The sequence below is a fragment of the Netta rufina genome, assembly GCF_964035555.1.
Source record: "Netta rufina genome assembly, chromosome: 2".
Lineage (NCBI taxonomy): Eukaryota > Metazoa > Chordata > Aves > Anseriformes > Anatidae > Netta > Netta rufina.
The window spans coordinates 43289090-43314934 of record NC_140124.1 but is presented as its reverse complement, the minus strand read 5'-3'; the positions used below and the strand labels follow the sequence as shown (position 1 = coordinate 43314934).

Genomic DNA, 25845 nt, shown 5'->3' with positions numbered 1-25845 from the left:
CAATTTAATTTACCGAGAGAAAACATTATACAAAGACAGGCAAGACAACAGAATGAGAACAAATGTGTAATTAGGATGTTGTCATGTTTAGGTAAAGGTTCGAAATGCTGCAGGTAGCAGACAGTTTGTATAGACTAGAAACTTGCATCTCTAATTAACACCTATTCTCTAATTATTGAGATAGACTGAGACCAGACTAAGATGAGGAGAGCCTGCTATTCTGTGATTTTTTTAGCAGTAAAATTGTAAGAACAAAGAAGTGCATATTATCTGCATATTTCTGAACAACATTTTTAGAGGATCTTGCCAATAGGCGTGATATAAAAGCCTGTGGTCTGTCAACGTAACAATTCAAAACCTTATTTGCCTGACCTTGTATTACACAGTTCTGTACCAAACCTACAGGACCTCTTTGCTGTAATGCAACATAAACAGCTATGTTACGTATGAAGAAGTGGCTGCTTATTTACTGACTCAGCAGAAAGAAGGAGAGGGAGGAAAGAAACAGGGGAGGAAATAAATGTACTCTTAACAGGAGATAGCTATGCTCTTTGGTGACACATATAGGGCTATTTCTTGCTGTTTTAACAGCCAAAATCTCTCAGGAAACCCAATGAATGTTAAAGCTAAAGGAAATTTAGGCAGCATCCAGACAAACTCTGAATTAGTCCTGTATTTTAAATTAAGGCATGCAAAATAATTTGCAAGTTCCTTTGTCATGCAAGCCTATTCACCTGGCTGTGGAAAAGCAGCATTTGAGACCTCCTCCTTAACACCATACAACTATCCTGACTGTCTCACCATTGGAAGCTGATTTATTTTAATTTTGATGTAATACTTTGAAGCTAATTTATCATATAGCCACACACATACACGAAATATCAGTTAGAGGAGAAGTGACCTTTGACTTATTTGTACAAAAAAATTCTTTGAGTCTAACATTTCAGAAGATAAGGATAGAAAAAAAATATTTTGCTTTATCTCCCCAGTTTTACTACTGTTTTTTTTTCCCCTTTGTTAGCCCTTAGGAACATCTCTACAATAATCTCTATTTTCATAGATCGAGAATGAAAAAGAGACTTTATGATCATTCAATGTGACACTGAATCAATTCAGTATTTTGGTGATAATCTTTACTTTACAGCTTAATTATACCCAGGGAAATAGCTTTCAAATTTATATAAATATAACTTTGTCCATAAATTTATAATATTATTGTGCTTTAGCAATAATGACACACAGATACATGAATATTAAAACTCCACCTTAAATTATCTAGACCAAAACAGAAATACCACTGAATCAGAGTATCTATTCATGGCATAGGATGACTTTATAAGTAAAGTTACTGCATTTAGTATTTTTCAAAAATTGCTTTCATTGTATTGAAAAACTTTAAATTTCAAATTATTTATTATGTCTTCTTGCTCATATATTAAGGCCTTCATAATAAAATGAAAGAACAATTTTACATTATGGCCCCAGCAAAGACTAAAATCTCCTTCTTCTGTCCTTCATCAACACACAAATTAAATAAGCCCCACTAAAAGAGTTTAGCCATTATATATATATGTCAAAAGCTTACCATGTAAAAGTAAGATAGACAGCAGCAGATTGTCCAAAAGACCGAACCAGTTTTCACCGACTTCACCTTTAAAAATAATCAAATATTTATGAATAATAAACAAATACTAGATACTATTACAAAATTTCATTCCAAAACAGCTGTCATGAGGACTTCTATAGTACATAACAGATTATATTTGTATCCTTCCAAACTGCTGTCCGTAAAACCAAGCCACAAGTGCAATTCATTGACAAGACAAGACAGCTTACACCTCTTTCTCTAGATAATGCAGCCAGGATGCAATGCCACTGTCTACTTTGTGACCCAAAACTGAAGGGTAGCTGCAACGCTTCTGTGCTACTTTCTCTGAGACATCAGACTACATTATAATTGTGAGTGTAGAGAATCCATGGCTTCCTTTGTCTGGCATCAGACCCAACTCTGCAATTATAAAGAGCCATTCTGTAATTCTGAAAAACTCACTTAAGGTTAGTGAAAACATCCAGATGTTACTAAAGGTCTAGAGAGATCCATGAACTGGACCAGGAGTATGCTTTTGTCCAAAACTGATAATGGTGACTGTGGTGAGGGAAAAGAGGAATGAAAAGTGCTAAAAAGTTAACTATAAAACATATCTGATTCACACAATTCTACAAGAGTTTATGTAAACATTATTGCCATATGCAGTCTAGTTAAATACCAGTTCCATGAGAACAGAAATTGCTATTATGTCTTAGCTATTAAAAAGTAACATGGTAAAAAAGTAAGTTGATGCTACTGTTATCAGTAACAGTATACCTTTACAGATGCAGTTTAAGCCCAAATTAAAAAAAAAAAAAAATCAAACAAAAATTATTAGAGGACCTTTCTTCAGAACCTGCACTTAATTATCACCTGTAGCTAAATAATGAAAAATTTATTTTTTTTTTCTATTGCATTCCCTCTAACAATATCCCAACTCTGAAATACTCCAAAGCTAAAAAGACTTGCATGTATTTACTTCTGAAAACTCGAACTTTTGACAAACCATGGGAAAAGCTGTAATGACTGCGCACATACTACCCACGGAGACACTCAGTATGGAAAGTACATATGCTAAAGGAAGGCACAAGGAACAGTGTCCATGCCGAATTAACCATATAGCTGCTCTGTGCTATTTCCAAAATAGATACAGCAGTCCAGAAATACTCCGTTTTGTCTAAACCCCTTCCTTCATACAGCACTGCATTACAGATGTAGTTCTACATTCAGGTTAAGGAATGACAGACAACCTGCACGAGCAAGTAGGCTAATTAAAAAACATCAGACTATTACACATTTTTAAGCATGCAAGCAGTATGAATATCTCGCTCTGTGGACAGCTTTAGGCATGTACGTTGGATGCCTAAGTCGAAGTCCAGACATATAGTCAACAGCTTCTCCAGATGACAACTTGAAGGACTTTATATTGAGAGTCTACTGCTTTTTACCAGCTAAATACGGATGCTGAAGGTTCATGCTCACATAATACCAATATGACAAAACTGAGAAACGAAAGCAGCCCTACTGTTTGCTTTAAACGTATAGATTCATTGCTATTACCGTTACTACAGGACACACATACTTCAGTTGAACGGCACTTTTACATAATAAATAAACTGAAGAGTGTTATTATGGAGTGGTTCAGGCCACGTGACTTCTCAGTACTCGCCTGATCCACGGCCAAGGGGAAGAGAGATGAGAGGGAACAAAATGAGAATTCAATGGATGCTAAGAAAAATCAGTCATTTGGTTGGAGGAGGAACCAAAAACCTTTCCAAAGCAAAAGACTCATCAATTACTTACCCATAAATAGTATGTGAACTGCAGTGCAAAAATAGCTATGCCTTCATTGTCAAACGATCCTGCTACTGATCGAGATATGTAACCTGGAACTATGGCAATAAAACAGGCAGCTAAAAGCCCTGCTCCCTGGTTCCACAGTTCTCTGGTGAGCAAGAAAGTAGAAATAGCTGTAAGGCCGCTAAAAACTGGTGCTAGGAACACACATACGTCTCTTATATGGACTGTCACATTAAGCATATTTAAAATCCAATGTATAAGGCCTGCTGTCACCATCAGTCCTGGGTATACCTAGAGGGGGGGAAAAACCATACTATATTACTGCAGAAAATGATCATGGTAAGTTTACTTGCATATGATTTGCAACGAAATACGATCATTTCTTAAGCTGATACAAGCAATGAGTAGGTAAAGCTAATGGAATTATTTTAACGTTACTTTAATTATATTTTGACAACACTGCTGAATACCAGAGGTCCTTTAAATTTTACCCAAACGCTAACAATTACATATAATCCATTTTCTAAATGAATAAGCAGCACATAGATAATATCCTATCTTGCCTGACATTTATCACATAATGAGAATTTGTAGTTAAGGTATGGAATCAGAAGCTGAAGTTTGCAAGAGAATTTCAAGCCAGCTAACAGCTTTAAGGAAAAAAAAAGAAAGAACCCAAACAACAAGAAACCATACAACATTCCCTAGCCACATTCAATTTTCACCTTAATATACCATGCTGTTCATTTATTTCTTGTTACGCATGGAGAAAGAAAATACACATTGAGTTTTTTAAGTAGAAAAGCTGACTGACTGACAGGTGAGCATTATATATTTGCAAGCTATCCGTAGACACCTTGGAGGATTAAAATAAAGCCCTACAATACTGAGTTAAGATGTCCTCCAGGAAAGAGTCGTATAGATACAAATCTATTGAGCCTATCATAGAATATTGGAGACCATTGAAATATTCTTAATAGGAATTGTACCCTTCCACATTTATCAACATTAGAAAAATCAATACCTAGTAGGAAACTTAATATGGACTTCAACTGCCTTAGTTTCTTTTGAAAGCTAAGAAGAGCTTTGTGCTAAATTAAATTAACAGATGATAAGATGTTCTTCTGCATATATCCTGGAGACCTGGTTTTCAAGACAAACTATTAAAACATAATATACCATGTGACTTACAAAATAAAGCATACAATCAAAATTTTAATTTAAATTTCTAAGGCTTTTTACGTTATATAAGACGTAAAAAAAACAGAAGTGTGCCATAAGCATCTCAAAAATACTAAAACGAATGGTGATCTAATTGTTACAAAAAGCTCTGTAAATGAATTTAAATGGTATGTCCTATAATTAAAAAGTTTTAATGCACTGTCAAAATTAGATGTGGCTGTGTTACTAAAGCCACTCTACTACTGAACTCTTTGTATTGTGATTTGGTATTTTTTCTTATACCTTTCCTGTTTTATAACTTGCATTGACACCAATCTTAGACACTCCTGATGCTTCATACGTGACTCCTGTTTAGTTTCAAAAGGTCTTTTTTTCAGTGAAATCCTAACATTTTCAATAATCAGACGTCTAGCACTTACCACGTACCACTGGCTTAGAGTTTGTGTCTTAAGAGAGATAGAGAACTGTTTTTCAATTTAAATTTTCTTTTTTAAGTACCGCTGTGCAATGTTTTCCCCCAACATGAAAATCAGAATTACAGGAGTCATAAAATCCCTATTTATTATTATCAGAAATTCAGGTGTAAGAAGGTAAAACCCAGTTTCTTGTTCACAGTATGTTGTTGGATAGAACTAATGCATGTTGACTTACTGTCTCAGTTATTACAGCTAAAAATTAAAAACATAGTTATTCCCTTGGCAGCAAGTTGACAATTAAAAGTATATTCCATTATGATCCTCCTTTTATTGATGTCAAAGTTGTACTTAAAGTTCAACAAAATTATTACAAAGTCATCTTTAAGTTATGACAATACTTACAGTTCCACCTACTATTCTTCCCAGTGGGTACCATGCTCTTTCATCAAACCAATTTAAAAATTCATAAAACCCATGGGATGCAAGATGATGTGTTGATCTATAGTTAAACCTAGAAAGAAAGAGAAGAAAATTGGGGGAGGGAATAAAAATCAAGAACCTGAAGTCCTCTTTCTTCTAAGATCTAGAAAGTAATTAAACTTTAACATCTCACTTACTGTACAAGTACAACATTCCTCTAAATCTATAGAGTTTTAAAACAAATTACCAAGCTCTCTCAGTTATTAACCACCATATTTTCTTCATTTCCACAGCCAGTGCATGTACACAGGTGAAATGCCACAGCCTTTGTTTTGGTAAACATTAAGAAGTTTTCTAGGACTCTGAGAGACACCTCTGCCATTTTCTGCATTCTCTTCTAAAACTGGTATTGTGTTAACCAATGATTGACCACATCCACAGTACCACTTAAGCAGAATTAAGACCATGGAAGAATTAAGGCAAGACTTCTGAGACAGGTTAGCTACCCAGTACATCTGCTGCTGCTCTGTTTCATGTAATGTTGAAAGCCTGAGTAATATAATAATATGGAATGGAGGCAACCTATTTGTTTAAACAATTATGAATCTAATGGCCCCTGCACAATCCCTTCTTTCAATCAAGAAGGATCTATATAACACAGAATCTCAGTAGATGATGTTTCACCTCCAATTGATACGCTTTCTCTGCTGCAGGAAGTTCCTTGCCTAATGAAAGCCTTTCCACGTGTACCTTCACACCAGCCATAAAACATTAAAAAGCATACACAGATTGCTATCAATGCAATAAACGTCCGATTTTCTGGCAAATAATTAATTCTTCCAAGTTTCTCAAACTTCAGATAGCAGAACTTTGCAACTATTACAAAATACATTCCATCTGCAAATGAAATCAAGACTGCTGTGAGTGGGTGTTATCCAGAACTGCAACCTGCATGTGAGCATTTAAAAGCCAAACCAACAAGTTTATTGACAGTAATGCTGTACAGTTTTGAGGAAAACAAACAAAACCAACATAAACAAACAAACCAAGCCCAACCACCAAGCCAACATTAGGCTTCAAAAAGCCACTTCTAAAGCAAGCAACTTCCATCATCCCAACCATCCTAATAGATATTCCTATGGGTATTCAAGCTAAAAATACATAATTTGTTAGTTAAAGAAGCATTAAAGATTATTTCTTTTGTTAAGTACAAGTCAGGTGACAAGATGGAATACTGTAACAGGCAACGGGATAGATGGGCAAGCCACCAGGCAAGACTTCTAATTACAGTCAGCATTCAAGGTTAGAGAAGCTTACATGTATTTGTCCTTTTGTCTAAAGTATCAATTTATTCCAGTAACACGCATCACTTTAACACCAAATTAAAATATACATTCAGCTCTTTTGTATAACTAGGCTCCCCAAAATATCACCGGTTTACTTTAAATTAATTCATTTCACCAGAATAAAGCTGATGTCACTCAAGGCATCAAGCCCCATCAAGCTCCTACTTGTTTAATCAGCAGAACAAGCCTTATATCGGAACTACAGCCACAAGCAGGTTATGAGCAGACTTTGTCTACACAGCAAAAGAACAAAAAGAATTGAAATTCAAGTCCAGGTGTCGGCAAACCTGAGTGTTTCACTCATTGAACTGTCACGGCGTCAGTCAAATGACATAAAAAAAGTGCAGTATTTTCAGGAAAACTCTCCTGCATGGCAAATACGCAGTTATACAGGATATATTAACCGATAAAACTGTGGACCTTCAGCAGTAATTAGCTGTGTAAGAATATTCACATAAACAACAGTCATTTTGACCTAGAAATCTGTTTATCAAACAGCAATGTGACATTTGCTTCTTCTAAGCCTGCAACTATTCCCATTTGACTGGATTTCTAAATATTAATTAATTCTTCAGTTCTGAACTGTCAAGTGCAATATGATTTATGAAATGCTGTACCTGTAAAATTAGCCCTTATCTTAGTGTAGCAAGGTTTGTTGTTAATTTGTTTAGTGCCAAGTGCCTGCAGCACCGTGCGAGACCAAGCAGGAGCTGTACAGACCGCAAGATGCACGCACTCCAGTGATGGACCTGACCTAAAACGCAGCAACCTCTGCTATCCTAGGACACTAAAAAGGGAGCAAGAAAGGTAACGTTTACTAACATGGATTACTGTCGATTTTTTAAGTCATGACTCAAACTCACACAGGCTAAACGTTTACTTTTATAACGTTGAAAGATCAGTTAAATGAAATAGGCAAGAGTAATATTGACATTCTCCTCATGTTTCAAACTAGTACAGCTTTGTAACTGACTTCAGAGGGATGCGAACAACTGTCTTGTGCTTTGGCAGCATCCCATTAAGTCTTTAATAAGAATGAATTACTGCTCAAAATTGAAACGCAACATAACAGCATTTCTACCTTTATCACTTAAAATGGAAGAATTTAATCTTCCCTCCAAATCCTTTTTTTTTTGGTCAGAAAAGAATCTATTAAACCCCTCCTTTAGAAAAGTGATTGATTCTTTTGCCATGAATTTAAAGCATACAGAGACAGCTGGGACTGTCTTTATAGCAGAAATGATTAGAAATTATATGGGTTGGTTAATTTTTCGCTGTGGGAAGACCTCTAGGTAGACCAAGAAATGCCCTTCCGGCCACAGAAACCTAAATAAAAAAAGTATTTGGAAGCTTAACTACAGCACCTCACTTTGACTTCAGAGAAAAAGTGTTCACTTCCCCTCCCAGCAGGTAACTGCTACCAAAAAGAAATAAATATGCATGCAAACACAAGCATAGGTAAGGAGAAACCCGCTGAGTAACGCTGCACGAGAGCCAGCTTCAGGCACTGACAAAGCAGCAGCAATAGGCAGCGTACAGACAACTGCACGTGATGCCAGTGCTATGCTCCGTAGTACTTACCCACTTCCAAGCAGGCTACTCCACAGGGACAAGTCTGAACCCTGTAAAACCCTTTCCCTGATGGCTAGGAGAAAAGAGACAACAGCAGCACGCACTGCAAACAGTCATCATACAACACTCTCACTGTCTTGGTACAAGAAATGGGGATAGAGACACTGAGGGCTTTCATCCAACCCGCTCCCTGGCTGGCTAAAAAATAGCCAAGGAGACACCAGAACTGGAGGAGGCTGCTGGTTATGGCGACTGAACAGAATGTGGTACTGTGAGACAGGACCGGGCTGAAGGAAAGGAGGATTCCTGTCCTCCCTCCCTCAGCCATCTGATCTCGAGGCATGGGAACTGTTCACCCATCTCCCAAGGCTCTCCCTCCTCCCTTTAAGCCAAGTCAATGTGAGCCAGACCTGAGAAGGATGGAAAAATGAAATTATGTGAAGCGTGTGCTTAATTAAGAACTTAGCTTCTCATCCAGAGCCTGAGATGAATATTCACATTCTCAGCCCACGGCGTGAAAAAGATGCATGCTCGCTAACAGTCAGCGAAGAAGAGCTCTTGTGGACCTGACTGGCTGAACACCAGTTCTCCTTGCCTCTTTCTGTCAGGTCTGGAGTTTGAATTGCCTCCTCCTCCTCCTCCAAGCTCAATTTTGAAGGAATCATCAAGCAACCCTCTTTGTACGTTTCGGAACTGGGAGTCCCAATCACCAAATTAGCCTGGTATTCTAGTTTGAACCTTTTGGGGGATGCGAAGAATCACAAAGAAGTGATCACAAAGATGCTCTATGCATGCTACTATTAATTTTGCAGCACTACCGGAGATATCTATATTACAGCAGGTTCAGTAGACAACTGAAGATGAGTCAATAAAGATACAGTTCTCATTTTCAAAGCATATTTTAGTTTCAGCTTACAACAGAGCACAAGCAGCAACAGCAAAATAACTGAGCAAAGGCAGTTTCTCTTTTAGTGGCAACATTAATTTGGAAACTTAACTAGGCAACTTGCAAAATAAAGCCTCTGGGGTTTTCGGTTATATGTTATGTACTGCTAATACCAAATCCTAACTATCTGTTCATGCTCGGGTTTAATTTTTATTCCACCCTGTGAACTGCTTTTTTGATGATACAAAGTAATGCTGGAAGATGATTAGTTAGTGCTATTCACAGCCATTACTTGCTATATCCAGGAGCTATGGAACTCTGCAGCACTTCGCAGCAACAATTACTGCTATATTTGTAAGGAGAAATCTCGGGCTTTGACATTCCTAAGTTTAGTGCTTCCTTGACAAAAGTACTATTTAAGGTGAATATTCAAATCAAGTTCAGCTTATTCAGAAAGTACAAACACGTAGGAAGCGAGCACATGTAGTGCAGCAATGCAGTCACTTCATCCAGAGCTTAGCAACATTTAAGGCAAATTACACCGATGGCGGCGAAATGAAGTTGACCCTTCCATTACACCAGAGGCCGAGACCAGTGTTGCTTCTTGTGGGATTGCTGCTGACTACCTAAATACTGCCGGTTTCATGCTACTACTGCCCCATCATCTAAACTTTTTATCTGGCATTTACAGCCATCTGAGAATATCAAATCTCCTTACCAGCAGAATTTGTTGAATATTTTCTAAGCCTGCGTTTATAAAGGCTTCTGTGCACTGAAGTCCTCATCTGCAGATGCACAAAATTTTCACATCTGCAAATTGAGAAAGATGACATGATAGAAACCAACTGTGAATGTTACAAGTTATTTGAACAATCCTAGGAGTCAGATTTTAATGCAAATGTAGAATCAATTCTGCAATACAGCATCTAATTAGAGACGGCAAGTCTAGATTCTTGGAAAAGATTGTCGCAGATTGACTCCAAATCTGACATACTCTTTGCATCCGAAGGAAGAATTTATTCAGTGCAATATTTTTAAGGAAAATCTAATGAGAAAGTTCAGTAACTTCCACTGAAATGAAGAAACACACACACAGTGTTCCATATCAAGTTTTAAAACACCTGCTTGCCTCCATATTATACTAGGAGCACATCATGATGGAAATCTTATCGTGAAGTCTTTAGCTACAAATTGGAAATTATCACAAGTTTTGCATATTTTTTAAAAAATGGAAGTGCAGTGTCATACGAATCACATAATAAATTCAATTCACTATAGCAGTGTTATTTCTCATCTCAAAAATACTTATTTGTGTTCAGTTTATAATCCTAGAAGAGCATATATGTCCTTTTAGGCCAGTTTCAAGGTCAGAAGTTTGCACCAGCAATACCTATAGGCCAACCAACACTCTTATGATAGGTGAGGAGCCTTGCCTACTGCCAAAACCAAGGTGTCGCAGACATCACATTGAGCATGAAGGAACTGAGATGTACACATGCAAGCATCAGTGAGATGGTGGCTGGTCTTCAGTTCACCTGTGCCGAGGCTGACAAAATTCTGCAAAATGGAAGAGCAACCAAGGCAGCTTTATTTCAGAGGCAACTCATGTTCCTTTCTTTGCAACTCAGAGCTGATGTCAGCTGAATGGTTTTATTAGGTCTTAAATCTAATACAAACATAAGATACACTACATGAATTGCCCCCAGTTAGAACATTTATATATAATCAAGTATTTATGTGATTACAAATCTTTTCTTCTGGTATTTCTTTTTTTGCACTCCTACCAGAGTTTTGTTTTCACTTTGCACGCTCAGCTGGAGTTTCTGCACCTCGCTGGAAAACAAACACCCAGAAGTCATGAACACATTAACTCTAGCCAGTCTGTCACTGGAGACATGGTACATGCTCACACAGCTCTTACTGAAGTTGATTGAAAATGCTAATTATTAAGTCAAGCCTGCCAGAAAGTAAAAATAACAGCTTTGACTGAAGTAGAGTTTAAAATTGTCCTAATTCTAGCCGTGTTAGGGGGGTTAAATACGGGAAATATGGACTTTTTGGGATTTTTTAGTCGTTTTATCTCTAAAGATAGGGATATGTAATTTCTCCTTGTATTCTGAGATAAGCCCCAACTCATATCAAGTATTTGGTGAAAACTCTCAAGAGTGTCCTACATTTAGAGACCCAACTGATCTTTATAGCTTCTGTTGCAAGCAGGGCCGTCTGAAAAGAGAAATACACGTCCTGCAAACTGTCTCCCACAAGTCTCACATTTGATCTACTGATGTAATAAAATGGCAAGATGAAGACAAGTTCCGCAGTGGTATGACCACCTAACTTCAGAAAAGATAGACATTCGGAGTTGGAGGAAGATGTATTTTTAGTTTTCCTCTTCCTCGAATTGCGCTGAGCAACTGAACTCTCCCTGTTTGTAACACCAGTAGAATAATCTCTGATGGGGAAGAACAGCAAACAGCCTAGGCAGAAACAAAGCTGGATGGCACAACCAAAAGGGTAGCTGACATTTTTCAGGTGCAACATTCAACCACGCTCAACATAAACCCTGAAAAATACCAGAATGTGTACAGAATAACCATTAAAAATAGCCATTCGCAATATCAGAACATCCCTAATGCGTTTAAGAAAGATTACAGCATTCCTGCTGCCACTTCTTGGCATGGTATTTTGACCGCCTGCAATAACATGTCACGCTTAGCGGACGCTAACATCAGGAATTGCATGCTGCCAGTAGCTTAATGATATGAAATGCTACAGCGAGCATACACTCTTAACTTCTTTAGAGAGCCCAGGGCATCTTCAATATTTTTGCTAAATAGCTGCAAGCTTTCTAAAGCATTCCATGACCACTCCTTATACTTTTCACACAATCTCGTACATCTGAAGCCACGGTATGCTTCCCATCATCGCTGTAGTAGGCGTATATCTGCCTACGGTTTCAGACACTTCCTCTGATGCCTAAAAAGCTTTTTCCTGACCTTTTTTGTCTTGTTTTTGAACTATTCCATGTCTCAAGGCAGGTTATGAAGCAGAGAGTTAGTTTTATCAATACTAAAAGTCATGCTTTGCTAGTGAAGTCTGCCTTTCATAACATTTTAGACCGAACAAGAAAGTGATGATTCCATTTTTATTTCAACAGTCAAAATTCCCAAAAGGTTGCAATGATGATTTAAGCAGAATCATTCAGCATTATTGCAGGGCAAATTTGAATGCTCATTTTCTTCTCTACTGGACAAGTAGAGAAGAAACTACTGGACTTCACTGCAGATACTACACTGTGTCTGGCATCAATACTGATGGTGATGCTGGTTCTGTATCTTTTGATAGCATCAGCTTCTTCAGAGGCATCACTTCTCTGCCCAGTACAATACTAGTTACCACAAACTGGAAAGGCACTGGTGCTATGTCTGATTTTTTTCTGAGTGGTGTCAGGCTGCTCTGTGTTTCATTAGCCTTGCATCAAGCAACTTTGAAGGCTGTGCGTCAAATTCAAGAACATGTTTCTTCCAGATGAAGCAGACTCATGCTGTACTTGCTGTTAATGTGATGAAGGCTGCTCAACTTCAGGAGCTTCCATATTAAAGGCTGGTACACGAGGAGCTGGGTGGCAGAAAGGAATTCAAAATAGAATTAACTGAATAATAACATTTTGAGAAGTAAAGAATTTTTTCCTTGAGGAATGTGACACTAGAAATCACTGGGCTGAGCAGGAGTGCTTCCAAGGAAGCAACTGGGAACAGAGGATGGCTACCAGAGCAGGCTTCATGGTTTTCAACTCCAGAACGAACAGGTACTTTCACACCTAACAGTGATAGCGGACTCTCTTTGAGCTGAACTAAAACTGCTATCCTGTAGTGAGATCTAATAGCTACTCAGAAAAGAATACTAATTTGTCAGAGTTTGAAATGTAGAGTAAAATAAAGGACATGTCTTATTCACTGTGGGTACTTTAAGTACCTTTTAACAGTTTTGAAGTATCCATTACAGTCCTCATCTTTATTAAAGATGTAATAAAGTCACCTAGACACAACAATGCGGCAGCAACTACGGAGGCACTAGCTGCACCGAACTGCGGTGGGACCGATTTCAAAATCGCTTCCCATTAAGTGAAGTTAGTGAAAATAGAAAGTGAAAGGTAGCGACGGCCAGTCTGGACCCAAGGTGACCTGGCAGACCCTTTCTAGGCTGCAAAATACAAAAAGGAAATGGGGCTCTTAGAAAGGCTGTGCCTCCAAGGTTACTTGGACTGCCTTGTAGCAGTACAAAGAGCAGGTCCAGCCAGAGTCAGGCTTTAGATATCAAATCACTTGGTACAGCTTATGCCAGTACACTTTTTTTTTTTTGTCAGCTCACAAAACGAAATAATCTAAAGTGTTGTGATTGCATGTCAGCAGCTTAGCTCAGTTTGCAAGTTAACATAAGGTAGTGTTTCATCCAATATCCTATTCCTTCAATATTTGCTCTTTAGTACATCTCTAATACACTCACTATTCTTCCTTCTGCAGCTCTCAGTTATCTGAGCTCCCTGATTTTGCTTCTTTCGGTGTCTTTTCTGGTTGTAGATTCTGCTTAGCTCAAGAAGCTGGACCTTTCAGAGTGCACCTGCTCAGCTCCATCTGGTGTGATACCGACTCACTCTTTACTACAATGATGCTGCAATAATAAAAATTAATGTTTCAGAGTGGATAATACAAAACGTCATCAGAGCAGAACCAGACGGTCCACACGACTTGTTCAATTTCTGTCCAGTGACTGAGGTCAGGGTAAGAGACCTGATTTTGTTTAGCTCTATGCATGTCTGCTCAAATGCTGCTTAACACTTCAGTGACCTGATGCTAGCAGCCATAAATATTGCATTCTCTGTATCATAGATAGAGCTGTCTGCAGGACAAACCCAGGATTTGGAGAAAGCTAGAAATAAGTTTAATTGTGCCCTAACTGAGCAAAGATGAAAAGAAAAAGGCACGAATAACCCAAACTGCAAATGAGCAAGGAAGGAAAAATAAATGATGAGACACAATTCTGGGATGCCTTGTACTGGATTACACACACACGTTAACTGTGGCAGTTATCCTTCACCTGAGCTTTGCTAGTTAAAAGGAGTGCAGAAGTGCTCATAATCTGCTTTAGTGCCTAAATCAGGTAACTAGCTTGAATCACCGCTGAAAATCATACCACTCTAAAGATTATTTAAATTTTCACCTGATTTTTCTCTGAAGCAGCTTAGGAGCACTCAGTCTATTAACGCAGGCCAGCAGAAGGGACAGCAGCCTCTAGCTGAGGGCAGAGGCAGTTCCAGCTGTTTGTGCAGTGACTGACTACAAATCCTCACACTGAAGGAAATCAGTGTGGGAACAGGAGGTCACCAATGTGATAAGCAAAGGCCAGGAAAACAATGGAATGCGATCTTCATCCTTCCCTGCAATACACAGACAGGAATTTACCTTTCAAACTGTACTTTGCATTCTTGGTCCACTTTCAGTGTCTGATTTATTGTCAGAAATAAGTATGGCAAGCAGAAGTTAAAGCTGTTCTTCCTTACGTTTACTTTCTATCTTTCATACAAGTCTACATCAAAGGAAAAACACAAGGTTTCACTGAATTGAATTCAACGTGTTAAGAGCTGCACCTAATGGTTACCACCGTTTCTCTAAAACTATGCACGAGAATCACAAAAGTATAATAACAAAACGTGATTTGCTTTTTATTAGGTATCCTCACAGAAACACTACAGATAAGTGCACTGCAGTGACTACAGCGCTCAGCAGTTAGGAGTATTTATAAGTAATATTACATTCCTGCCACGTACAACGTGAAATTAAAGTTACATGTTTGCTTTCTCATTACATGATGGATTTCTAGTATTGCTCGGTCTTACTATATTATAGCTATCAACTTATTTCACCGTGCTCCTCTGTCATTTTAGATATCTAGTAAAATCCAATTTGTATTTAAAAGTAACCCAAATGCTGCTTTTTAAAACAAAAAACGGAGGTGGAGCAATAGTTTTAAATGAGATAAGCTCACTCTTACACAGATATTCTTTGAAGCTGTGATGCCTCTCTGTCACAAGTGCTGTTACAGAAATAGTCCCAGACGACATCCACCCTTCTGTGTCCATGAGCACATCCTTTCCAAAACACATCACCCCCTTGACCAGCTGGCTACATCGGTGTGCTATTTGGTAGTTAGATCCCTTCCATCTTGCATTAATGAACAGTAAAAGGGATGAGTTTAATTTCGAATGCAATTTTATTAAACGACAAGTCCCAACTTCAGGTGCGATGCTTCTTCCTTCTCCCCCAGGGCCACATAAAATGGGGTAAAGTAAAACAAACACCTGGCTGCACAACAGGAACAGAGTAAGGGGGATATTAAAGCAAGGGGATCAGTCGCAGTTCAGGCAGGGAAGAAAAGAGGTATATGGCAGGGGATACGTGAGAGTTGTTGGAAAGGACCTAGCAGAAGCTCTCAAGGGATAGTTCTGAGGTCACATAATCCTAAATCTTCTCTCTTCATTCTCCAGGGATGAATTAAACTGGCTTGTTCAGGACCTTCCACGCTTTAGTCCCCACCAGGCAGGATGCCCTCTCAACTCTCCCCACAAACGCGCCTTCAAATTAGAAGGCTAGAGTTAGCCTTGCTGATTCAGAAGAGGGATTTAGACCCAGATGTCCAACGTGCCATATAACCATTTAAGTAACGATAATCTTATTTCTGAAATAACATTTGAACAGCTCCAGCACAGTCGAAGAGCTTCAGCAGGAACTATTAAAGTGTTCACCCCCTGAAAAATTAAAACAGCTCGTTGGTGGATACTCATGGATACTTGAGACCAAATCAAGGTACAAAATAAGCTGATGGAGCAGCCCACTGCCACTGGAAAAGGGGAGCTCCCCTTTTTTGCATCCAGCCACAAAGCCTGACACCTGCACTTATTAGACATTTGGGAGTGCTGCAATTTAATAACACATTAGAAAACTTTTTCAGGAAATGTCCAACAGATGATGGGAACATTGGGAGCCTGACTTGATTAGATGCAAATAGGGCCAATTTGTTCCAGTAAAGACACGCCTGACAGCACCTTGCCATACTGTAGGGATCCAGAGTCAGCCCAGAAGATGCTGCGCTGCCTTCCCATCAGTGGAGTTAGCTCCCTGGAAGTTCTTGAAGGAATCACTGTGCACAGGCTCCCCAGGACACAAATGGTATCCACAGGTACTCCAGCACAGATACCGAGATAGAGGACAACACTGCTTAACACCCTGGGTAAAAGCACCACTCGACTAACATTTAAGGCTGTTCTGTGGCTTTCTGTTCCTGCAGATAACCCTGGAAGAAGACAGCAGAGAGCACTGTAAGGAGCACACTACCACAGTGTAAAGACAGGATGCACATAGGTGAGACTGTGCTGAAGTTACTACAGCATGACAGGAACATAAAGAAAATGAACCCTGAAATTGACTTACTACAGCAAAAGGCAAAAGCTAGAAAACACAATTCAGCGATGCAAGAGTTACAAGCACGAGGTAACTTGAAACAAAACACATCACCAAAGCTTTTCCAAGCAAAAATCAGGCTTTACTTTGGGAGGATGGGAGAGCGTTGGTAAAGAAGCAGGGCATTACAAAATTAAAGCAATGCCAGTTCCGTGGCTCCTGAACATAGCAGAAAAAAAATTTACATTTGTCATTACCAGCAGTAAAATGACACTGACCTGAGATATCACAGATTAAATATTTGCAACAGTCTTAATTTAGTCTCTTCAGTGTCAAAATCCATTTTCTAAATGGCAAATGAAATATTAACATTGTTACAGAGTAAAACAAATTGTGAGAGATATAAAACAGCTTTTCAAATATTACTTCAGATGTCTGACGTCGGAGAAATCGTCGTAGTCACCAGGATCAGATAAACCAGCCACAGCACAGCAGCATTGCACAACTTTTTGGGAAACTCGAACGCTGCATTGGCTTTAATGATTCTTGTTCTTCCGTAAAGCAAGCCAAGGAGATGCCCATTTGCTTCCACTGTTAACATCAATATAATGCCAAAGCTCCAATTTGGTTTCGCTGACCTTCTAAATTGCAACTTTAAGGCATTTTATCTAGTGCCAAAGAAAGAATTACAGGCATTTTAAAGGCCTTTAATAGCCGAATGATAAACTTTAAGTGTTTCAGCCCTGAAGATGAAACTGTCTTTTCCAAGATACACATCTGAAACAATATTTACAAATTCTAAGTTATTCAACTGAACTTCCTAATGCTGCTTGGGATAAATTTAGAATAGGAAGGAAGCACGTTCAAGATACAGACCAAAATAAGAGCTGGAGCAGAAGACATAAAGAAAGGTATTTAGGACAAGTAGGCTTGTTTTGTTCTGCGTCAAGAAAATGCATTCTGCTTTTCGCAGGCAAGTATTCTTGCTAAAAATGTGGTCCTCCTAATCACCTGCATCAAACAGGTGCTTTGCACACCCTAGATTTCCTTCAAACACCCTCTCTACGGGGAAGACAGGACTAAAAAGCAACCAACCAAAACAAAAAACCCAACACGCTCTTCAAAGCTAAACAAGAAGTAGGCTACAATGTACAGAAAAACAGAAATAAGCAGAAAGGAAAAAAAGAAAGCAAAGAACTTGCAAAAATGTAGGCTGCCCAGATGTGTTACAACAGTTATAAATGACATAAGGACACGCTGCTTTTCCTCCCCTCAAAATCCATTTCCCACTCAAACAGGATAGGCAATGCCCACAAATAAGAGAGGCAAAAAAAATGAGCCATCCTTTCTAAATAAGTGTAAATACTACTATATAAAACCACACTTCCATTAAGAGCACCACCAAAAATCTACGAACAAACTCACATGCTCAACTGCAGTGTTGTTTCCCAAGGTTTTTGTTTGTTTTACATGAGGAAACTTTTGCAAAGGTGTATTGCAATTCTATCTCCATGGATTATCAGCTCAACACAACTCTGACATGCCCTTTAACTAACAAAGTAATTTAAGCTGTGCAAATAAACTGCTGTAGAAAGCAGCACGATGAGCGTTGTAACACCCAGAAATAATTCTCATTACAGTCCACATCACAGTAATTTTTGTCAGATGGGCTCTTTAACACATGACACTGGACATGAGTCCCCCACAGCGTACAGATATTTTAAATGCCATTTCCCGTTCTTCGCAGCTCTCATGCACAAGCACCCAGTTTACTCCTTGTTTAAAATAGCCCATTTCTCTTTCTAAAGCACGGCGATATTGCCTCACTTAATAGCAAGAACTTGGAAGCGTAGGAAGACTTTAATTCTCCATATGCCAAAGGAGCTTTCACCCGGGGAAAGCAGCAGCAAGTCAAGACATCCAAACAAAATAGATCAGCTTCTGTGTCCGTGACCTTAAACTCATTCCTCGGGCTGCCTCAGCTTCTGTAAGGTGTGGAGTAACACCAGGGTCCATTTCATTGTACCTCTCAAGCTCAGACCGACCAGCTGCTGACATGAAGGATACCCCAGCTGGATTGCCACCAGCAGCTCAGGTGAAGATCAGAAGCTCAGCTACAGGGCCAGAACCAAAGCCAATCTGCTGGACATACCACAAAACTTACTGCAGTTGGAAAGCACAGGAAGACCACGGCAACAGTCCTGCTGCTTCCTTGTCCTAAGTTCACTTTGCTCCCCGAGCAAGCGATAAGTCCAATGGCTAGAACAAGTTTTGCTAAAGGAGTTTACAGTAATAAAAAAACCTGCACATGCCCTGCTCCAGAGCGCTCCGCGGGCTCCACAAGCAGCAGCAGCTTTATCAACTCCGCTAAGTAGAAAGGAGCCCTCGGGACTGGCTCCAAATGTCACTACAAATGTACCTCACAGGGCTTGCATGAACAGAATTTTCAAAAATTAAGGAGGAAACTTTCTGCAGCACAGGCACAGGCAGACAGTAAATGGGAAAGAATCAGACTTAATCAGGAGAGAGCCCTATGGAATAGCACAAACACCCCCTAAATCCAGACTCCCCCCAGCCCATTTTTAAGCTATCAGTACCTATCGGATTTTCAATTTGCCTACAAGCTTTACTGCCTAAAACTCCCCTCGTTCCCACCCCAAATCCAACATGAGAGAGATTTAAAACATGAGAATTGGGATTACAGGTTGCCATAATCAGAGCCTATTAGGGAGAATTGTGATAGGAAACAAAAGGTAACCTTTATAAACCACCCTGACCCTACGTAATGGCATCCCATTTCTGTTTAAAAAAACAGCACACATTAAGCTGCTCGCAAAATGGGGTATCTGCCAAGAAAAGCCCATTCAAGGATTTTCATCGTAGCATTCGCTCAGTAACACCTGACTAGCTACAGCATTCCTTGAAGACTGTTTTTTTAAAAAAAATAAAAAATCACGGCATTAAAAGCTAAACTTGTCAGTTCAGTTCACCCCAGCCTACAGAAACCATTCCGATGTATTTTCCTTTTCAGGTTTTGTTCCTCTCTCCACAAATCAATAAATGGGTCAGCATTTTGCAAGCACTGTTTCCCCTCCTGTGTTTTCCAGGAGGTGGCTGTCAGGACAGTCCCCGTGCACAACCACATTCCACACAGGTTTTATGACCACTGCCCTTCCTACCCTCTTCCCCATCACTGCAACCACGTGAGGTTTGCACCCTAATTGAAGGTTGGGCTAGCGGGGAAAGAAACAACACCAATTAACAGTAAAGGGGGTAGAAAACAACCGTAGTGGTGGAACTGTTTTGATTCTCACATGATTGATAGCAACTTGCTGAGGCTACAAAGGGGAACTGCTTTTTGGCTGCATTGGTCTTACCCTGATCAAATTCGAGGTCTCCCCTCTCACAACGTCTCTGCTACATCTGCAACTTTGCCCTATGTTGTTTTGCCAGGCTGCCCTCCCTTCCATGAAATTTCTAATATTTACCACTTTCTGCAATTTCCTAAGCAGCAAAAAAGTCTGGTGCAATCAATTTTCCTTCTTCTTGACTTCACACCATATCAACTTGCCAGAAAAGCTCACTCAGCTTCAAAACCACAGTCTCCAAGTACCTAGGGACGGGAAGGATGCTCACATCCCTGGACACACAGGGCTTCCAAGCTTACAATCTAGGAAGCATCACAAGTCAAAGACGTGCCTGTGCCGAGAGAATTTTCAAATATATTCCTATAAAGTTGAAATAAATAGAATATTTCTCATTTCACAGAATCAAAAAGCTTCTGAACAAGAAGCTCTAGTATGTTTTCAACGCAAATCTCCTGATATTTGCCAACATCTCAAAATCAATCCAAAGTGATTACATTCAAACCAGATTGGAAACAAATGTTTTCCCAAGGTCTGGGAGTTGTCAAAGATCATCAACAAAAGGAGGTGGTTGGAAAGAGAATGTTAAAGTGGGTGGGAAATGTTTCCTAAACAGATCCACGTGCACATGCTCACCTTCACCTTATGCAAGGGGCTGAGAGCCTCCAGGAAGACAGGAATTGGAGGTGGCAGTGCCTGCCACCACCAAGGAGCAACACAGTTACTGTGCAACCTGCTGTTTGCTCAGCAAGAAGAGTGACTAGCAGGTAAGCAGTGGCCAGATGAACTATCTGGGTGGGCCACATCCACCTATAGCCTGCAGATTGAGCACTGTTGAGATCAACCATTTACAAGCACCGTATCGTCCTCCTGCCTTGATTTCCTTCCCCTTACTAACATCAGCTTAAGGTACACTCACTTGCTGCTACTTACCCTTCATCACTCCAGTTGCTCCACGCTCTTAACGTGCTGTTTTTACATGTATGCACATCTCTAGCCTATCACTCAATCTGATTTCATCCTATAAAACCAGCTGCTGTTTACTTTCTCTCCTAACATCCACATTCTTCTTCAGAAATAAACTCAAGTGCAACATAAAAATTGATCGTGGGCAGGTTCAGAGAGCTGCAACGTTACAGTATTTTGACAATGTACCTCATTGAATCAACTCACCGAGTGCTTGAGAGCAAGCACAAAGGAAAAAGCAGGACTGCACAGTGGGTGACAGGAGAACTCCTACTCCAAGAGACAACCATCAGATCCTCTAACTACAACACAAACCTACAGCCTTACTCTCTCCCAATGAAATCAATACATTTGCACAACCTCCAGTGTTCGATCAATTCCAAACACTCCTCACGTTCGCTTGAGTCACACTCTGGATTTTAATGAAGCTTTCATATCTTCTTTAAAGGCGTTAATTTAAGTTGCCATTAATGAAAAAAAAAAAAAAAGTTCCTAACAGCCCAAGAATCCATCTAGCAAACACAACTCGAGCCAAGCAAAACCTTTTTGGCTGCGCTCAAGGTAAAATCCTCATCTCCCTCACCCTGCCCTCCCCTGAAACGTGAGTGATCACACCGGCCTTAGCTTTAAGTTCGCCAGTTCATGGCCAGCCCCCAGAGTCCACTAACGGCAGATGACGGTATCAGCGACAAGGAAGATTGCTATCTTATCTCTACACCACACTTTCCACTAGCACAACAACATTACCTCAGTGAGGTACGACGAACAACGGCCATCCTGATGACAGCTAAGAAGCAGGCAGTCCGAACGGATCGATGGTGCCAGGCTGGACGAGGCAAAGACGCGCACGACGTCGCTGTGATGCTGTCTGGCACCAGAACTGGCAGGACCGTGGGCCACAAGTCCCCTGCTAGCAGCAGGCAGGCAAATTGAGCTGCCACCACCAGGCTGTGGCTGCATACCGCATGTGGAAACGGGTACGGATGGGGCCTCACGCACAGCCACAAGAGTTTCTGCACTCCAGCAGAAGCCAGCCCTTTAGCTCCTAAGGTAAGCACGGTTTTTGAGATGTGCTGTTTAGTAAGCTGCTCAAATTCTCTGGGAAAGACAGAAGTTGGACTTGATGTCATGGGATATGATAAATGATTCAGATGCACTTCTTACACGTGACAACGGTAAGCACTGCGCACGCCAAGAGAATGAGTGCCACTATTTTGATAGCGCTCACTGCAGACTGCGCCAAAGGTCGGAGCCGCTTTAGTCAGTGACGATGCCAGTGTGTGACAGGTGAGTGCCTTGGTGGATTCACCCACCTCACCTGTACACCAACACACACTGCACAGGCTGTTATGTGCAGGTATGATACGAGCGGCCACACAGACAGCACAGCAGCACGCTGGAGCTGTGCTTTAGACACAAACCAGCACGTCAGAAGCGCAGCAGTCCCTGCTCAGCTATTCTGTAATTTTGGGTGCGTTGGCTGGGCAGCCGTGCTGCCACTTCAAGGAGCATCTGAAAGAAGGAAAGGCACAGCGGGACAGCTGAGATCAGCATGCTGCTGTACTTCCACTGGAACAACTTTCACTCTGCACTTGCAGGTATGTAGCACAGAAATCCAGCTCTTGCCCCAAACTTCAGGGATGAACCCTGTCCATCCCGATATACCACGGAACAACTTGCCAATTTTCAGGTTCTTGGCCTGATAACAAAACCCCGAAGTTCAATGCTGAATGCTTTGTCAATGGCCAAGCGCAGCTTAAAAAGTCAGTGCTGCCTGCCTCCATGCATCAGCCCCCTGACCTAGGAGCTGCCAGAACTCACGCATGTCATTCACAGTCTCTGGACCACCTCAACCGTGGGAAGTAAACAAAACGTGGGAAATAAAGCGGCCGTACTATATGAAAAAGGTATTCAGCGTGAAAGAAAGCAGCAATCCTAGCAATGACAAACGGGTCGCAAGTTTATAAGGCAGTATGCTGACAAGTTTATAAGGCAGCCTGGTGACAACAAAATACCAGCTTGTTTTTTCCTCGCACAGGCACTGTATTGTAATGGAGATCAAAAGCAAAAGCTGCCCTCTCTCTACTGCACTGGACTGTTTGGACTACATTTAGGTCATTTCTGGAAGAAATCCCAACAGGAGAAATTCTCAGTAACTAATTTTACCAAACAAAATCCCCCATTCCTCTCCAATAAAAAACTTACCCTACCGTCAGAAATGCAATTCCAAAGGGATGCTAGAAAAAACAGAGCAATTGATTTAATTAACCTGCTGATAACCCAAAGCAGATCTCCCTCTCTTTCCACCCCACATGTCCTACGTTTCTTATGCCCACATCAGAAAACTGAATTCCTCAGTAAATGATAAAACATTCAACGCCTTAAAGGCCACAGTATTTTTCCATTCAAAAGATTAACAGTTTTGCTTAACACTCCTCATTTTATCAAATATACCTCAGCTTTCTCTCATCACAAAACAAATACTAGATAATAGATGGCCTATGCCCTATACAAGCTTCACAGAAAAAGCTAAAGTAACAGAGAAAAACGTGGAATTGTTTCACCAGCAAAGCCTGTGGCTGCTGTCCTAAAGAAAAGAGAAAGCAGTTTACCTGCACGAGCTGCTAAAGAAGTAGTTAAAAAATAAAATAGGGCACTGCTTCTAATCTCTTTCTGTAAGCTCTTTTCCCACATCAGATTCAGATTTGCAAGACCCTTATAACTGTGAAAAAACGTTCATTTCTAGCCACTCAGCGGTATTTAGGCACATCACCGTTTTTTCCTTCTTTCCACCAATACTGCTGCTGCAATAGAGAACACTTTTTTTTTTTGCCTTAGTTTCTACCATTTTAGGTTCTCTTTCCTACTAATTAACTTAAGTGCATTCGCCTCCACCATTTCTGGCATGCAGCAACATGACACTGGCATGGTTCTTGACATTTCAACGGCTTCCCCCAGACCTGCATTAAAAACAAGGACTTTTATCAACTTCCATCTATCCTCTCCTTAGCAGAGCTCCATGCAGCAGCAGCAGCAGCACCGGCAGCGACGCCTTCTGCGTGCGCGCTGAGGAAGATGACTCTGCATCGACTTACACGTTATTAAAACCGGGAGGGCTATCTTTACAGCCGCGAGCAGGACTCTGAACTTAACCCTCGCTGCGTGCTTTCTGCGTCCTTCAGCGCTTTAATAGCGAAAGCTACCGAATGCTGCACGAGCTCCATTCATCTGGAAACGAGCCTTGAGTATAAGAGTTGGGTGAAGTTGTACGAAGCTGTAATCTGTAAAACAGAAGTTTCTTCCATGGAAAGGGAAAGGGTTTTTTTGCTTCAATTTGGATCTGGAGAACTTAAGAACTGCTCCAGGGGCTGCGAGGCTGGGGTCGCATCCTGGCTGCGGATGCTTTCAGCCGCGCTCCCCGTTGGTAACTTCGTTAACAGGAGTTCGCCTTCCTTCCCTTCACACTCGCATAAAAACCACGCCAAAGACGCCGATTCCGCCGTGTGATTTCTCCCTCGGCACCGCCGAGTGCGACGCTTCAAAAACAAAGCGCTGCCTTGTTCGCCACCCCCCGGCTCCGCGAGCGGGCTCACGCGGCACAGGGGTGCTCCCGAAACCCTCCGCAGCTTCACGCCGGGGGCCAACTTTGGGGGTAAAAACCCAGAAACTGGGTCAGAAAAACGAGCGGGGAAGGCAGCGGGCGCCCCCCCCCCCCCCCACACACACACTCCCTCAGAGCCGCCCCTCGCGGCCCCGGCCCCTGAGGCGCCCCCGGGCCGCGGCGGGTCCCTCACGGCCCCATCCCCGGGGGGGGGATAAGGAGGTAAAAGGGGGGTAAAAGGGGGGATAAAAGGGGTAAAGGGGGCACTGAGGGGGGCAGGGGGCGCCCGCCCCGTCCCGCCCGCGGCTCACCAGGGGTCGAACTCGTGGATGATGCTCTCGAAGCGGATGACGGCGAAGAGCCGGGAGCTGAAGCCGGCCAGCCAGGCCAGGAAGAGGACGGTGAAGGAGAGCAGCGACTGCCAGCCCGCCGGCTGCGACAGGCCCCCCGACAGCCCCCCCCCCCCCTCCTCCTCCTCCTCCTCCTCCTCCACCTCCTCCTCCGGCCGCCGCGGGGGGCGGGGAGCCGCCGGGCGCCCGGCCGTGGAGCTGCGGCGGCGGCAGGGAGTTGGCGGCGGGCTTGTGCCTGCCGCTGTCGGCGGCCGAGTGCTCCGCCATGTTGCGCCCGCCGCTCCCTCGCAGCCTCCCCGCCCGGCGCGTGTGCGGGGGGGAGGAGGAGGAGAAAGGAGGGGAAAGGAGGAGGCGGAGGGGAAGGGAAGGGAAGGGGCGGGCGGAGGGAGGGAGGGAGGGGCGCTCGCCAGCCCCCAGGCAAGGGAGGCGGAGAGAGAGCGGGGGAAAGGCGGAGCCCCCCCGGCCCCGCTCCGCCCCCGCCCGCCGCCCGCCGCCGTTTGACATTGCCGCCCTCCGCGCGGGGCGGGGCGATGCGAGGGGGCGGGGCTACGCGCAAGGGGCGGGGCTACCGCGGGCCAATCGCCGCCGCCGGCCTGGCGGCGTGACGGCCTGTGGCAGAGCGACAGGTATTTAAAAGGGGCGGGGCGAGGCCGGGCGGCCAATCGGCGGGGAAAGGGGTCGGGGGTGACTGACGGCTCTTCGGTCCAATAGGAGAGAGGGAGGCGGGAGGGTCACGCGGCGCCGCTCAGGAGCTGCACCCCCCCCTAGCGGCCGCCCGGGCGGGCGCCGCGGTGGCTGCCGGGAGTGGTAGTCCGCGGGGCGGGGGCGTGGCCCCAACGGCCCCAGCGGCCCCGCCGGCGGGGGGAGCCCTGAGGCGCTGCGTGTGCCCCGCGCCA

General features: G+C 42.2%; 1 protein-coding gene across 1 annotated transcript in view; it reads right to left on the bottom strand.

The window, feature by feature from the left end:
- STT3B (STT3 oligosaccharyltransferase complex catalytic subunit B) overlaps window positions 1-25216 on the bottom strand; it is a gene marked incomplete at its 5' end in the record, with an annotated part of 49506 nt that extends 24290 nt beyond the window's left edge. Inside the window, 5 exon segments of the mRNA XM_084282894.1 lie at window positions 1586-1651; window positions 3392-3679; window positions 5389-5497; window positions 24911-25096; window positions 25098-25216. Of these exon segments, the coding sequence (XP_084139020.1) occupies window positions 1586-1651; window positions 3392-3679; window positions 5389-5497; window positions 24911-25096; window positions 25098-25216 (768 nt within the window).
- Window positions 25217-25845: the final 629 nt, after the last annotated feature.